Below are 12,968 nucleotides of genomic sequence, written 5' to 3' on the forward strand. Positions count from 1 at the left end.
TAGAGTTTGTGATGGTCTTGCAAAACACAATTAAGTGATACTAGGAGGAGCGTGCTAAATGCTTCTTGGAGAAACAGTAAGGCGCTACTTTTTCTGTTACCTGTTACTTTAACTACGTAGGCCTTCTGACCTACTTGAAATACCTTCTGCAGTCTGAGACCACCTGACTGAATTAGAACTAGCAGCAGCTTTTCCAATGGGTTGTTGAGACCAGCAGCAGTAGCTAAGTCACAGATTGTAGGTAAAGAGCTGCAAGAGCAGTGAAGGCTGGAACTTTCAAAACATTTAAGTTTGGAGATATAATAAAGTGAATAGTCCTTAAGAAAAAACAACAGAGAATACCTTAGACTTGCTCCAAAGCATTACCTTCAGCTCCAGTGACATTTTCTTCCACTGGTATGTTTCTTCTATTTTGCTCTAAGTCAGGTCCATCCCTTCCAATGCCTAGGCAAATTTGATAGCTTTGTTCTAAGGGAGAGAAAATAAGTTCACTGTACTTCTCAGGACAACACACTTTTAATTCAGTTTTGATATTCTCTTGCAGATAAAAACAAATCCACTCAAAAAATGGAAATGCTTTCTCTTTTTTTAAAATTTAGCACAGACTGCCCATATATGCCAGGTATAGCAGCCTAGCGTAGTTCCCTTAGTTTCAGTGGAATTTTATGATTTATAATTTTATAATTTCATAGCTTAAGACCTCAAGTTCTACTTCAAAAGCCAAAACAAACAAAAAAAACCAACCAACCAACCAAACCCAAGCAACCTACCCCCAGGTTATTAAACACTTGAAATCTGTGTCCCCAGAGAGGGACACAGGCACTGATTCCCCACACGCGGTGCCCCTGAGCTGCGGAACGCGACCTGCGCCAGCCCTGCGTTCCCTCATCAGCTCCCGACTGAGGGGACACGGTGAGGACACAGCCCGTTCCCTCATCTGCTCCCGAACGAGGGGACACGGTGAGGACACAGCCCGTTCCCTCATCTGCTCCCGACTGAGGGAACACGGTGAGGATACAGCCCGTTCCCTCATCTGCTCCCGACTGAGGGAACACGGTGAGGATACAGCCCTGCGTTCCCTGACGTGCTCCCGACTGAGGGGACACGGTGAGGATACTGCCCGTTCCCTCATCTGCTCCCGACCGAGGGGACACGGTGAGGATACAGCCCGGACCCTGCGGGCACCCCGCGGGCCAGAGCGCGGACACCAGGCCGCCGGCACGGCCCGGTCGGGCCCGGTCGGTCCCGTCCCCTCAGAGCCCGGCGCGCGCGCGGGAAGGCGCCCCCTGGCGGCGCTGTGGGGCTGAGGGGCCCGGAACCGCTCGGGAACGGCGCAGGCGCTGGAAGCTGGAGGTGAAAACACTGCACGGAATTCTCACCAAACTCAAGGGCAGATCAACCGAAAAAAAACCCAAACAAGTCACATAAATTCATCTCGAGTTACTTTATTTTTCACAATAATAAAAAATAAATTAGTCATAAACAAAAATAGTTAACATTTTTTCATCAAAGAGAAAATGTATACAATATGAAAACGATGCTGTACAGTTCTGGTTCAGGTACATTGCCACGGATATATACTCCCGAACGAGTCAGAAAGCAATTTGCCTATACTCTCCCCCTTTAATTCACTCAAGGAACTGGCTAATCAGAAAGTTTAGAAAATTGTATTATGGATTTACAGTATGACATATATACAAAAATATATATGTAATACCTGTGCTATAAAATTCCCTAAAAAGATGGGTTAGTATAATGAAAAAGCTGGACAAAATTTGAATGGTATATGCAAATAAATACATATTAAGTCCCTTTTAATAAAAAAATCTGCCTATTCTAAATATTTGAAATATTTTGGTGCAGTGGCTTGTTCCATAGACACAGCTCAGAATTACATATTTCCCATAGACATCTTGTATTTACAAATAACAACAAAATAAGTTATAATAAAGTATATCCTTCTGCCAAAATCAATTATGAGGGTCAAGTAGACAATTTTATACATATTAAAAAAAAAAGTTAGAGTTTCTTTTGTCTCCCGTCCTTCCTGATCTTCTCTGTAGATCCTGAGTGATTATGATGGGACTTCACAAGCTCGTATGTACCCAACCCCTGCCAAGGCCACTGGTCTCAAGAGACCCAAACACAGCAAGGAAAAACAGGTCAGGACAAGCAGCAATGACTCTTGCTGAAAGGTCAATTCCATCAGAATCAAGCTCCCTCTTCTCCAGGTATGATGGTACTTAACCGTATCCAATTACAGTACATGGGGATATAGTAAACTGGGGACTCTCACTCCTCTGAATTTCTGGTTACTAAAAGCTGAGAAGCAAAGAACAAAATTCAGGTCTGCTATGAATTCTCTTAAATGGAGTTTTCTCCTTTTCCCCCAGTTGAATTTTGCCCACAGTGAAACATTATAATGATTACAAGTTTGCTTTAAAATATATTGAAAATGTTTAGTGGATGATTTTTCATTTCTGATGTAGAAATAATTATTCTACTGTTTTCTAAACAATGCCTAATTTAATCTCTCCCAAACATTGTGTAAGTTAAAAATAAATGAAGTTTACTTTCGTGTTCAAAATTTCATGGTTTTTGTTTCAATTACAGGCACGCACATGACTTATCTGCCCAATACACAGAACAGCTCCTAAGAAGTCAGAGAACATTAAGTCTCAAAAAAATCAGGTAAACACACAGATTTTCCTATGTGAGGACCATAACTCTTTCTGTGCAATAGATATTACGTATGAGCATAAAGGGCCACTACAGACTTCAATAGCTGTGCAACCACAGGTTCACTGCACAGGAACTAATTCAGTATGTCATTTACTACTATGCATTTAAAACTAGCCAATATGGATATGCACAAATAACTAGGGCTGGCAAAAATACAGCTGTCTTAACAGCTGGGTTTATTTCTAACACAGATTCTTATAAATTAAAGGCCAGTTGAGGATTTTCAGTAATTCTGGCAAAATTCAATACTGTCATCCAAAGGACAAAAGGATGAAAGTGAGTTGAGAGGAGAAGCCTTGGTGTTGGTGAAAAAGGGAGATAGGTCAGGATGAGGATGGGGAAAAGCAAAGCCCTAAAGGCACATTTTACTACTTACAGTGGTACATGTTATAAAGAGAGGAGGCAATGCCTCCTATATGAGCCCTATATGAGCCATAGGCTGTTTGAGTACCTCTCTTCTTCCTCCCTCATTGGTGAATTGGCACTTTCTAGGACTACAGACTATATGACTGATACGGATACTGGCACCCTATGCCATAAAACTGGGATCTAAGCAATAACATTAAACACTGCTTTATTCACACAAAAAGTTCTCCATTTGCTGAAGTATTGGGAAAAAGCAGGAAAAGTTTATGTGTGTAATGAAGAAGACAGCAGTTCCCTGTGCAGGGACTCTGAGCCCGTGGCCATCCAGTATGGGTGGGCTTCAGGGCTGGCAGGCGTGCAGCACACCCAGGACTCCTGTGCTGCACTCCCCAGCACTCCCCAGCACTGCCCTGCACTCCCCAGCACTCCCCTGCCTCCTGACAAGCCCTTCCCTGTTCAGAGTCCTGGGGTCTGGAGGTCACAGACACCGACACAAACACTGTCTCATTGCTGGCCAAGTCAGACACATTCACAGGGTCCTTCCCACAGGAGCTTCTGCTTCCACATCATCTTCTGGGAGAGGAAGGGAGAACTCCATGAATGCAGTCTCTCAAATTTGGTGTGAATTTGGTGTACACAAGGAATTCCACCTACATATGCTTGAAGGTGACATTGCACAGGAGCTAGCAAACACTGACAGGCCCTTGGTAAGTTGATAAACAACTGCACCAGGAATCCTGGTTCCAAATGGAAAGTGCTTTGAGACACAGAGCCTGCTCTGGATGAACCTGATTTTGGCCAGATGCATGTGTATAAGACATGGAAGTTGTATGTAGATTTTACCCCATAAACAGCTGGACTCTTTCAATTTAGTATCTAACTTACTCTTGTCTTCCTGGATTGCATAAGGCATCTTCAAGGCAAGGAAGCATTTTTTTCCACTATTCTGCATGTTTTTGACTGATGTTAAAATGTCAGAAAAAGAAATTAAAACATTAAAAATCAGAAGTCTGCATAATTGATATTTGTAATTGATAATACACATAATTTTTTACCTATACTGGTTTCATATCTGCTCTAAGTCTACTACATTCATTAAGGCCACCTTTGAGTTACAGAAAATAAAGTCAGATCCTCTGCAGGCATCATCCTAAGTTGGGGAACTGCTCCATCAGAACACTTGCTATAGGCAAATTTCAAAATCATGCTTTGTGAGATGGTGAAATCTTAGCACAGCACTTGTGCAGACAATATTAGTATATCAAAGTGCTGATGAAAAGGGCTCATTAGTTCATTTTGCAGGAACTCTTTTAATAATGCTGACACACGAGAAGAGATGATAAATTATTAGGTTCAGCAGCACTCTGGCACTTTCCTTACCATTAAATATTTAACTAGGTAAAACTGTTATTTTTTTGTTTTATCTGTTACATCTGAGAAATGTCTCTTCACTTAAAAAAAAAAAAGTGCAAATTGTGTAACCATAGCTCACTACATTCAATTCACAAAGCTGTATACACTACATGTAATACAGGATTATATTGCTATGTGTATGTACACATTCTTTGATAGCTGTCACAAACACTGTTTATGGTAGTGGCAGCTTAACAGAGCCTACAAGATGATCATCTTTGTAAAATAAGCTAATGGCCATATATTGCAGAGCAAAATAACAGATTTCATAAAATAAGAGGATGTGTCTATGTGCTGAGTCACTAATGGTCTCACACCCAACGTGTGTGTAAGAAGAATTTGCCCTACGACTGCAAACCAGACTCTGTCCGCATCTCATTTGCCTTGAGATTTTCAGGAAGCCTTTTTATGGAACAGGTATTTCCCTCTAGCTGATAGCAAACACTTCCTTGGGATGAAAAAGACAACAGCAAAAATTACATAATGTATGTCAAGATTTGCTGCAATGAGATACACAGATGAAAATCTGTAGTCAGAAGTACTGGATTCCAGAGCTGTTTACACTGCACTTTATCCATATCATTCTTTGGTCAAGAATCTAAGGAACATAATAAATCTGTAAGTTATCTTCATGGATAAATCTTTGTAATACAAGGGAACAGGAGGACTGTGAAAGATTCATGATCTTGAACAGTTTCCTAGAGTTTCTGTTTCTAACAACTTTGTATCTACTGTTTACAGTGAAAAAGCCCAAGTCAAAGTGTACAGAAACAGCCAATGACATTTTTGGCTCATATACAACAACTGATAGTCACAAAGAGTACCTCCAACTTTTAGGGGAAACACTTCTTCATTTCATGTAGTGAAACAGCAGTAGTTCATCATGTCCAAAATACATTTTTCAAGAGTGATCAAATCAAAACATTCAAAAGTTAATCTCAATGCAAGGCAGCTTTTAGACTACAGGAAACCCACCTTCCTGTGCCTCCCAGCACACAAACTGATGTGACTGGTTCCACGCCCAGCAACCTTCACCTCCCAGTACTCCTCTCCACCAAAGCAGTAAGAAGAAAAGGATACACAATGAGGCTCAAACATGGCTCTGCATCAGTGGCAGGATACCTTAACCACACTTCTGGGAGTGACTGAATACAGATTATTACAGCTGTTTTACAACTCGGACATCAGGCACCTCAGGAACAGATGCATAGATGGGCATCCCTAGTTTACAAGCTGTAATAAACAGTTGAATAAGCAGAGGTGCTTATTTTTTCCCCTCAGCCTTATTTACACATTTGAAAGACCTCTCAAATAAAGACTAGAGAACATGCAGATAATGCAAAACCTCATCTGCACTGCATAGTATATTATTTGCTTTTAGCAAGTCTCAAGGCTGTGTACAGAAATTGCAGAAATGAAAAACCTCCACTTAAATTCAGCTCTAAGTCTACAGCCATTCTTGAGTAATAGAAAAGGAGTGGTATGAATAGATCTGTGCAATGAAACATTGAGCAGAAAAAGACAAGTATGTTGTAATAACTGATCAAAACCTGAAGAATGTCAATAGCTAAGAACCCCTTTTTACAGATACTCAGCTACTAGACTCATACTGCTGCCTGATACCAAGAGTAACAGACTCTGCTGTAAGGCACACAGGCTTCTGTCCTTTGGTGGTTGTTTCAGAAACTGGTGACATATCCAGACTAGGTCTGAACAAAGTACTTTGGTTTGGCAGTTGTTAAACAATAGTGCAGACAAGACTTAGGCAAGATCCCAGTTCTGAAATAAGTCCCCTACAGAAAAGAGACCTCACCAATGGAAACAATCACTTTTCATACCAGTAAAGGCTCTTCACCCTTCTGGTTAACCTGTCCCACTGACAGCTGCAGCTGCTAAAGAGCTAGACACTAGTGCCACTCTGGTAGGGAATGTATCTTAAAATCCATACCAAATTATAAAAGTGTATCTTCACGAGTTTATGAATTAAATATAAAGGCACCTTCTGGCAGTCAAGTGTGTTTATATTTGCTGCCTAAGGACAGGACATCATTTAAAAGGACAACTGAGAGAGCTTAACAGTGGCTCTGATTTATTATGAATGGACTGAAGTAGCTAAAAAAATATGTTAGAGTGCTAGGAAACTGATGATAAATGCTTTTCAAGGGTCTGGTTCTTTGGGAAGTAATTTTTCTCATGTACGTTTCATTGATTTAGTCCTCTAACTTAAGGCAGTCCAAAATACCAAGCACTCAGAAAATAATGGAGCAGCTGCATCCATACTGGTCAATTATCTCCAGTAATTGCCTGCAATTGATTCTAGTTTTCATTAATTTCACAATCTTAAGGCCAGTACGTTCCTTAAATAATTATCTGATGAGCAGGTGCAAATAATAGTATCATTAAAAATGAATGCTTTAAAAAAATCATGATTTTACAACAAACATCTTAAAAGAGATAACTGCACAATAACTGAAAGGGTGTGAGATTTAACCATAGTCTTGATGCACTCAGCAATATAAACCCCATCTCTAAGAAGCTACAACTGCTGCAGTCAAAGCTGCTCAAGCTCCATGTGAAGAGTGCCACTGCTGCTCTGAGCAGAGCAGGATTTGTTATCTGCGCCCCAGGAAGCCTGGCTGTCTGTTTGCCACACGGGTACAGGAGGCACAACAGGCTGTTTTGTAGTAGGTGTACACACAGAGCCGGGCCTGAACCACCACATTGCAGTTGTAGTATTTATCCTTGCAGTTCTCATCTGTGGAGAGAAAGGAAGAGAGAAGAAACTAAAGAAAACAGTACTAGAGCAACAAATAACCAATTCCCTTCTTTTTACCATGTAACCTGTATTTAAGCATTCATTGTCAGGTCAAAACAGGTTATCTAAGCAAGTAAATTAATAAGGATTTAATATAAATACACATAAAGCATGAAAGAAATATAGCTGTCCCCATTTCCTCAGGTTTTTAATGTTGTTACCTAAAGTATGTTGAATAACTCTCAACTGAAAGTTGTTGGAGACCATTCAGAGTTAAAACTGTCTCTAAATTCTTACATCTTTCTCTTCCTAGCCATTCTCATTACTACAAAAATCAAATCTGTATGAGATGAATAACTAATTCTAATGCAAATTAGGTGCATCCCTGTATTTACTATATACAAAAGGAAATTGCTTCATTGCACTTAATACCTTGGTTTAATTTTGTTGGTTCTTATAGAACTGTTTCCAAATACAGTATATAATGATCCTTTTTTTGTTTTAAATACTCCTCCAAGAGAAACCTCGGAGAATGCAAGGAGGCTACAGAAAAACACACTGTATGTACCATTTTCACAGAAGCAGATCTCTCACCTTCTCAGCAACTTCAAGAATAAGCCAGTTTCTTACACATTACAAGGAAAACATTTTTATTGGAAACCTACTTTTAAAGCACAGAAAAGAGCTGTATTTTGTATGAAAATAAAACTCTGAACTCGATAAGGAAAATACACTATTAAAGTCTCTGCAAGACTTTAAAATAACTTCTCCACTAGATGGAGTTCCATAGTTAAAACAGAAGTTTCCTCTGCCTTACCTATTTCAGGAACACAATCCTGTGTATTACATGGTTCCTTCTCTTCAGGTTTGAGCTGTGGATCACACTGAGTACTGGCTGCCATGTCATCCGACAGACATCGCACCTCCCGAACCCGAAATCCTCCTTCACACGACTTGGAACACTGAAACAATTAAGCTGAAGTTCATGAAGACCATAGGAGATATGTAATTACAGAAAGTAAATAAGGGAACCTGGATGCCAGACCCAGGTATCACTGCAGTTTTTTATCAGCTTCATCCTACTGGTTTTTATTTTATACCTATGAAGCCCTTAAGGTAAAATTTTGTTAAAGATTCCCAAACATTTTTGACCAAAGGAGCAACAACTGGACAAATAAACATAGTGGATACTGCACAACTGAAATCAAGCTGGAACAGTTCCCTTTCTGAATTTACTTACTGAATTTATTACTGTTTCTTTAATTAGTCTGGCTGTTCTCGGCTCATTTAGATGTATCTCCCAAATCCACTCTTTTTTTCCACAGTGTTCACATTTCCTGCTTTAAGAACTTAACTGCACTGAACTTTACTACTTGACTGCCCTGCCCTCCACTGTCCCTTCTACTGTTTATATATAAACAGGAATAATTTTAATACCCTTTTTTCCTAATACTCAATTATTTTTCACTTCTTTCAGCACAGTGATTTTACTAAGCATTATAAGTTTCTTTGAATTTCTAAGGAAATATTTCTGTGCTCCTTCAGGGTCTCTTATGAAGCCAGAGATTTTTGTACTTGCTTGTTATGGTACTTTAAAAGCCACTTATTACACATTTCTGCCCATACTGAAGCAAATCCCTACTGGCCAAGGATTTTGCCTGAGTGAGGTCTTTGAGATTTGGCTCACTGTCCAGTTTGACCTAATGCTCAAAAACTTAATTAAACCTAGGTCATTTACAATTAAAACCTTAATAGCCCAAAACTAATGTTTTCTTTCTGACTTTTTTGGCATAATTATTTCTTTTCCTAACATTGCATAAACAACTTAAAATGATCATGAAATCATATATTGTAAAAACCTAACCAACGTAGTCTCAATATTATACTGCTTTTTCATCTTAAGTACAACCTTTGCCCAGAATTGAAAGGGCAGCCATGTGCAACAGTAATAGAACATGGGTTCTTCTAGAATTAGTCCCATTACATGCCTGTATAGAATACTATAAATATTCCACATCCAGCCATAAGGACTTCAGGTCTGAAGAGTCTTAAGCACTTAGAATGGAACCAAGGTGCACATCACACTTCACACAAAGCATTCTGAGCTGCATCCACACTGCAGAAATGCCACTGGCAATCTGACCTGCAGCTCAACAAAGGGTCCGAGTTACTGCAGTCGATACGATGCCATCTCATTCTAAGATGACAATGGACTTTCTGATTTTCATTTAGTACAAAAATGTTGATTTTTTTTTTTTCTAAAAAACCAATAAACTATGTCAAGTATAGGAGATTATGGAAACATAGATGAAACTAAAGTTTTTTGTGGCACAGTGGTGAATGTAGCTGGTCTACTTCCAGGGGAAACTGAAGATATATTAAGTTGTACGAGACATTTTCTCTCAGTGAGGTTCTAAGTATTAAAGTGAAGAGTTTACAGTAAAATATGATGATAAAACTGACTCTAAAAAATGAATACACCCCTCATTCTTTATTAAATGTTCCTTAATGTTACTGAAACTAGAGGTCTGAAAGGAACTTCTAAGTGCACCACTCTGTCTCACTGTAAGGGCCAAACCAACTTTATAAAACAGGAAGATTCTATCAAGAAGACATCAATGATAGAAAGACAACTGTGCAGTGTCTCTTTCTGGTCAAGATACTTCCTGAATTTTCTGTGTTTCACCAGGCAAAAAGTATGCTTTCTTTTCATTACCATTCCTTTGCAAAATTAAATCAATTTAATGATGGGTGGTTGTATGTAAATGCTGTTCTCTTTCAGTATAAACAGGAAAACATGATAGACTTACTGTGCTCCATTCTGTATTAAACCACTTAGATCCACATGGTTTGAGGTAGCAGGATTGCTGGCTGGGAGGTTTTTCCAAATATGAACATTCGTAGGGGTTCAAAACATCAAAATTACCTTCAGTTTTCCTAACACAAATTACTTCTCTCTGCTGAGTTCCACTACCACATTCAGTAGAGCACTGTATCAGAGAATAAAAAAAAGGGAAAATCTGTTATTCTTCTCCTGTCCTATGACTTGTTTATAAAATAATGTTTCTCCACATCACATGGTACCACAGACTCAAAACATATTTCTAATTATCTTCATGAAGAAGACATAAGTGTACTTCTGGAAAAATCTCAAAGTGTAGTTTTACCTGTAGCTACAAAAAGAAACTGGTATTTATTTTTCTAATCTAAAGAGAAGTACAACTCACTTTCTCCATAAACAGAGTTACTGTTTCTTGCTGAAGCGGGATCGTATGTGCTGCACTGAACTTCAGAGGGTTACAAGGTTAGAGCACAGGTTTGCAGCTTTACAAAGCCTCACATTCTGTGCTGTTTTCATAAAATGCCTTGATCTGGCAGGGTGTTATTTTCATGTTTGCGAGTATCTATGTGATGTAGTGTTGGTTCCAGCTCTGAAAAGCGAATTTGACTCACTTGGATTCCTACTGCCCATTTAAAGGTTAAGTACACACACAATACTGTTTCTGGCACTTGTAAAAAGGTTTTTAGAAGATGATTACAGCAGCATATTGGTTTTTATGCTGCATAAAGGACTATGATTTTCAGAAGGCTTTTTCCAGCCTAAACCAATGAAATGTTCTTAATGCTTGGGATTTCCTTTATATTTTTTGTAGAATTTGTAATCCCTTTACCAGATTCCCACTAAACTCTTTAGCTGAATAACCTTAAGATAAATGCACCCAAATAAGTTCTACAGGAAGTACAGTAACTGGATGTTCTTTAACACAAAAGACTTCTTTTAATGTTTCCTCCTAAAGGCACCATCTGAACACCCCACCTTAGCTCTGGCAGAGGAAGGCCAGTGCTCCTTCCTGCTGCTCTGCCCTACTGACTGCTCTCATTTTTCTATTAAAAGCCAGATAGACCAGCCAGGACTTGGCCAGTGGAATTGATGTTGTCAGACACAGCTTTCAGATAAGTAAAGACTGTACCCTTGTGCACATCAAACACTCCAATTCCATGCAAAGAAAGAAGGTGAATTACAAGAACAGTCACATCTTCTAACTGAACACCTCTCCAGCAAAAATGGGTATAGAATTCCTGTTCATCATCTGGAGCCATCTGAGTAACAGGGCCTGGATTTCATCTGTTATTAGAACTGTTACTAGAAAATTTTTAAAATCTGAATTTGTTATTATTGTTCTACTTATCCTTATACACAGTAATTATTACTTACGCTTTGAAAGCATTAGCATTGTAGTAGCCCTGTAATCACCTCAGCTGTACCAGTTTAATTTCCAGCTCCCTATCTCCTGGAAGGACTGTGGGATCTGCAGTGCAATGAGTTAACAGCACAGCTCCACCAAGTGCTGGCACCAGCAGTCCCAAAGACTCTCCGGGCTATGCCAGAGCCTACACAAAGGGACATAAATACCTGGGCATCAGTTAACAGCTTCTGAAATGCCTTTGTGCCTGACAGCAGAAATGTTCATTTGGAACAAGAAGGGCTATTAGATGTGGATGATGGGAAGAATTTACTTTGAGGAAAGAGTATAGAGGCCATTAACCAAAATTTGTTCTTTTGCCTATTGTAATGATTTTCAGTACAACAATACTAAAGGTAACTTCTGGATTTAGCCATTGCTTTTTGCCTTCTTTATCTTCTGGAAATTTCATATACATACATACGTATAGGTATGTATCTCTCTGCATTTATGCATGATCACAAAAGATCTACTTTAAGAATTGCAAATCCATTGCTTTAGTGTTTACCTGAACATGCTGAGCAGCATTCTGTCACCATCCATTTCATAAATACACTGGGTCAGTAGGTGAAAAGTAAAAAATGAAAATAGGAGAAGAAGAACAAAATCTTTTTTTTTCAATCAAAGTAAAAAAAAAACCAGCAGAGGCTGAAAAGTATTGAACATCAACACAAGTAAAATACAGGAAAAAAGACCAAAATACTCCAGACAGATGAAGAAATACCGTATAGCATACATCTTTACTGCATCAAAATACAAGTTTAAAAGAAAAATACCAGTAGAAAAGCAACAGATATGTTAGATTTGGTGCTTGGCTTACCTGTGTCCAGCCCCCAGCAAACCACTCCACTTTCCCAGCACAGGGCCCGTTATTACAGGGAGTTGTTTCCGAGGGTCTGTTGTTGCCACAGCCTTCCAGAGGCAAACTGCTGACGTGGTTGGTCATGCAAACCACGGAGCGCGTGCGGATCCCGTCCCCGCACTCTGCGGAGCACTGCGAGCAAGAGACACAACACGGTCACCTCTGAGCCCTCCAAACTGCACTGATAGTGATAGTCATGGATGTTAGTTCATTTACACAAAGTCAATTATCTTTACTTGTCATTCAGCTGTAGCAAATTGTGTTAAAGTTTCCTATTTCTGAAAACACTACAAGTAGCTCCTGTCTTTACAGTCAAAAATGAAAGGATTAGCTAAGAAAGAAATCTCGTGGTTTACAGGATTTTGTCAGCTTTCTTACTTTTCCTTTCTTCTTCCTGTCCATAAATTCTTCCAGTTTTCTTTTTATTAATCTTTTTTCACACTAATTAATAGCTCTGAGAATGGGTAATTTCAATAAAAGGCTTTTCAGACAGCAGTCCTATTTCAGCCTTTGTTTTGCTCTCCAAGTTTCTCCAAGCATTCAAGCTCAGCCAGGTGGATCTTACACCGGCTGAAAGGACAAGATT

At 39.3% G+C, this 12,968-nt stretch overlaps 1 protein-coding gene across 3 annotated transcripts in view; it reads right to left on the minus strand.

Moving 5' to 3' along the window:
* Positions 1–1,459: 1,459 nt before the first annotated feature.
* THSD4 (thrombospondin type 1 domain containing 4) overlaps positions 1,460–12,968 on the minus strand; it is a 234,349-nt gene continuing 222,840 nt past the window's right edge. For all 3 annotated transcript variants that reach the window (XM_005521456.3, XM_088063116.1, XM_014251253.2), the window contains 4 exons: positions 12,341–12,514; positions 10,087–10,266; positions 8,094–8,238; positions 1,460–7,276 (listed from right to left, as the gene is read on the minus strand). In XM_005521456.3, coding sequence (XP_005521513.2) covers positions 7,134–7,276; positions 8,094–8,238; positions 10,087–10,266; positions 12,341–12,514 — 642 coding nt within the window. In that variant the 3' untranslated portion in view covers positions 1,460–7,133. The remainder of the gene's footprint in view (positions 7,277–8,093; positions 8,239–10,086; positions 10,267–12,340; positions 12,515–12,968) is intronic.

The sequence above is a fragment of the Pseudopodoces humilis genome, chromosome 16 (assembly GCF_049639895.1).
Source record: "Pseudopodoces humilis isolate 2021_Gansu_Grassland_sample_001 chromosome 16, ASM4963989v1, whole genome shotgun sequence".
Classification (NCBI taxonomy): Eukaryota; Metazoa; Chordata; class Aves; order Passeriformes; family Paridae; genus Pseudopodoces; species Pseudopodoces humilis.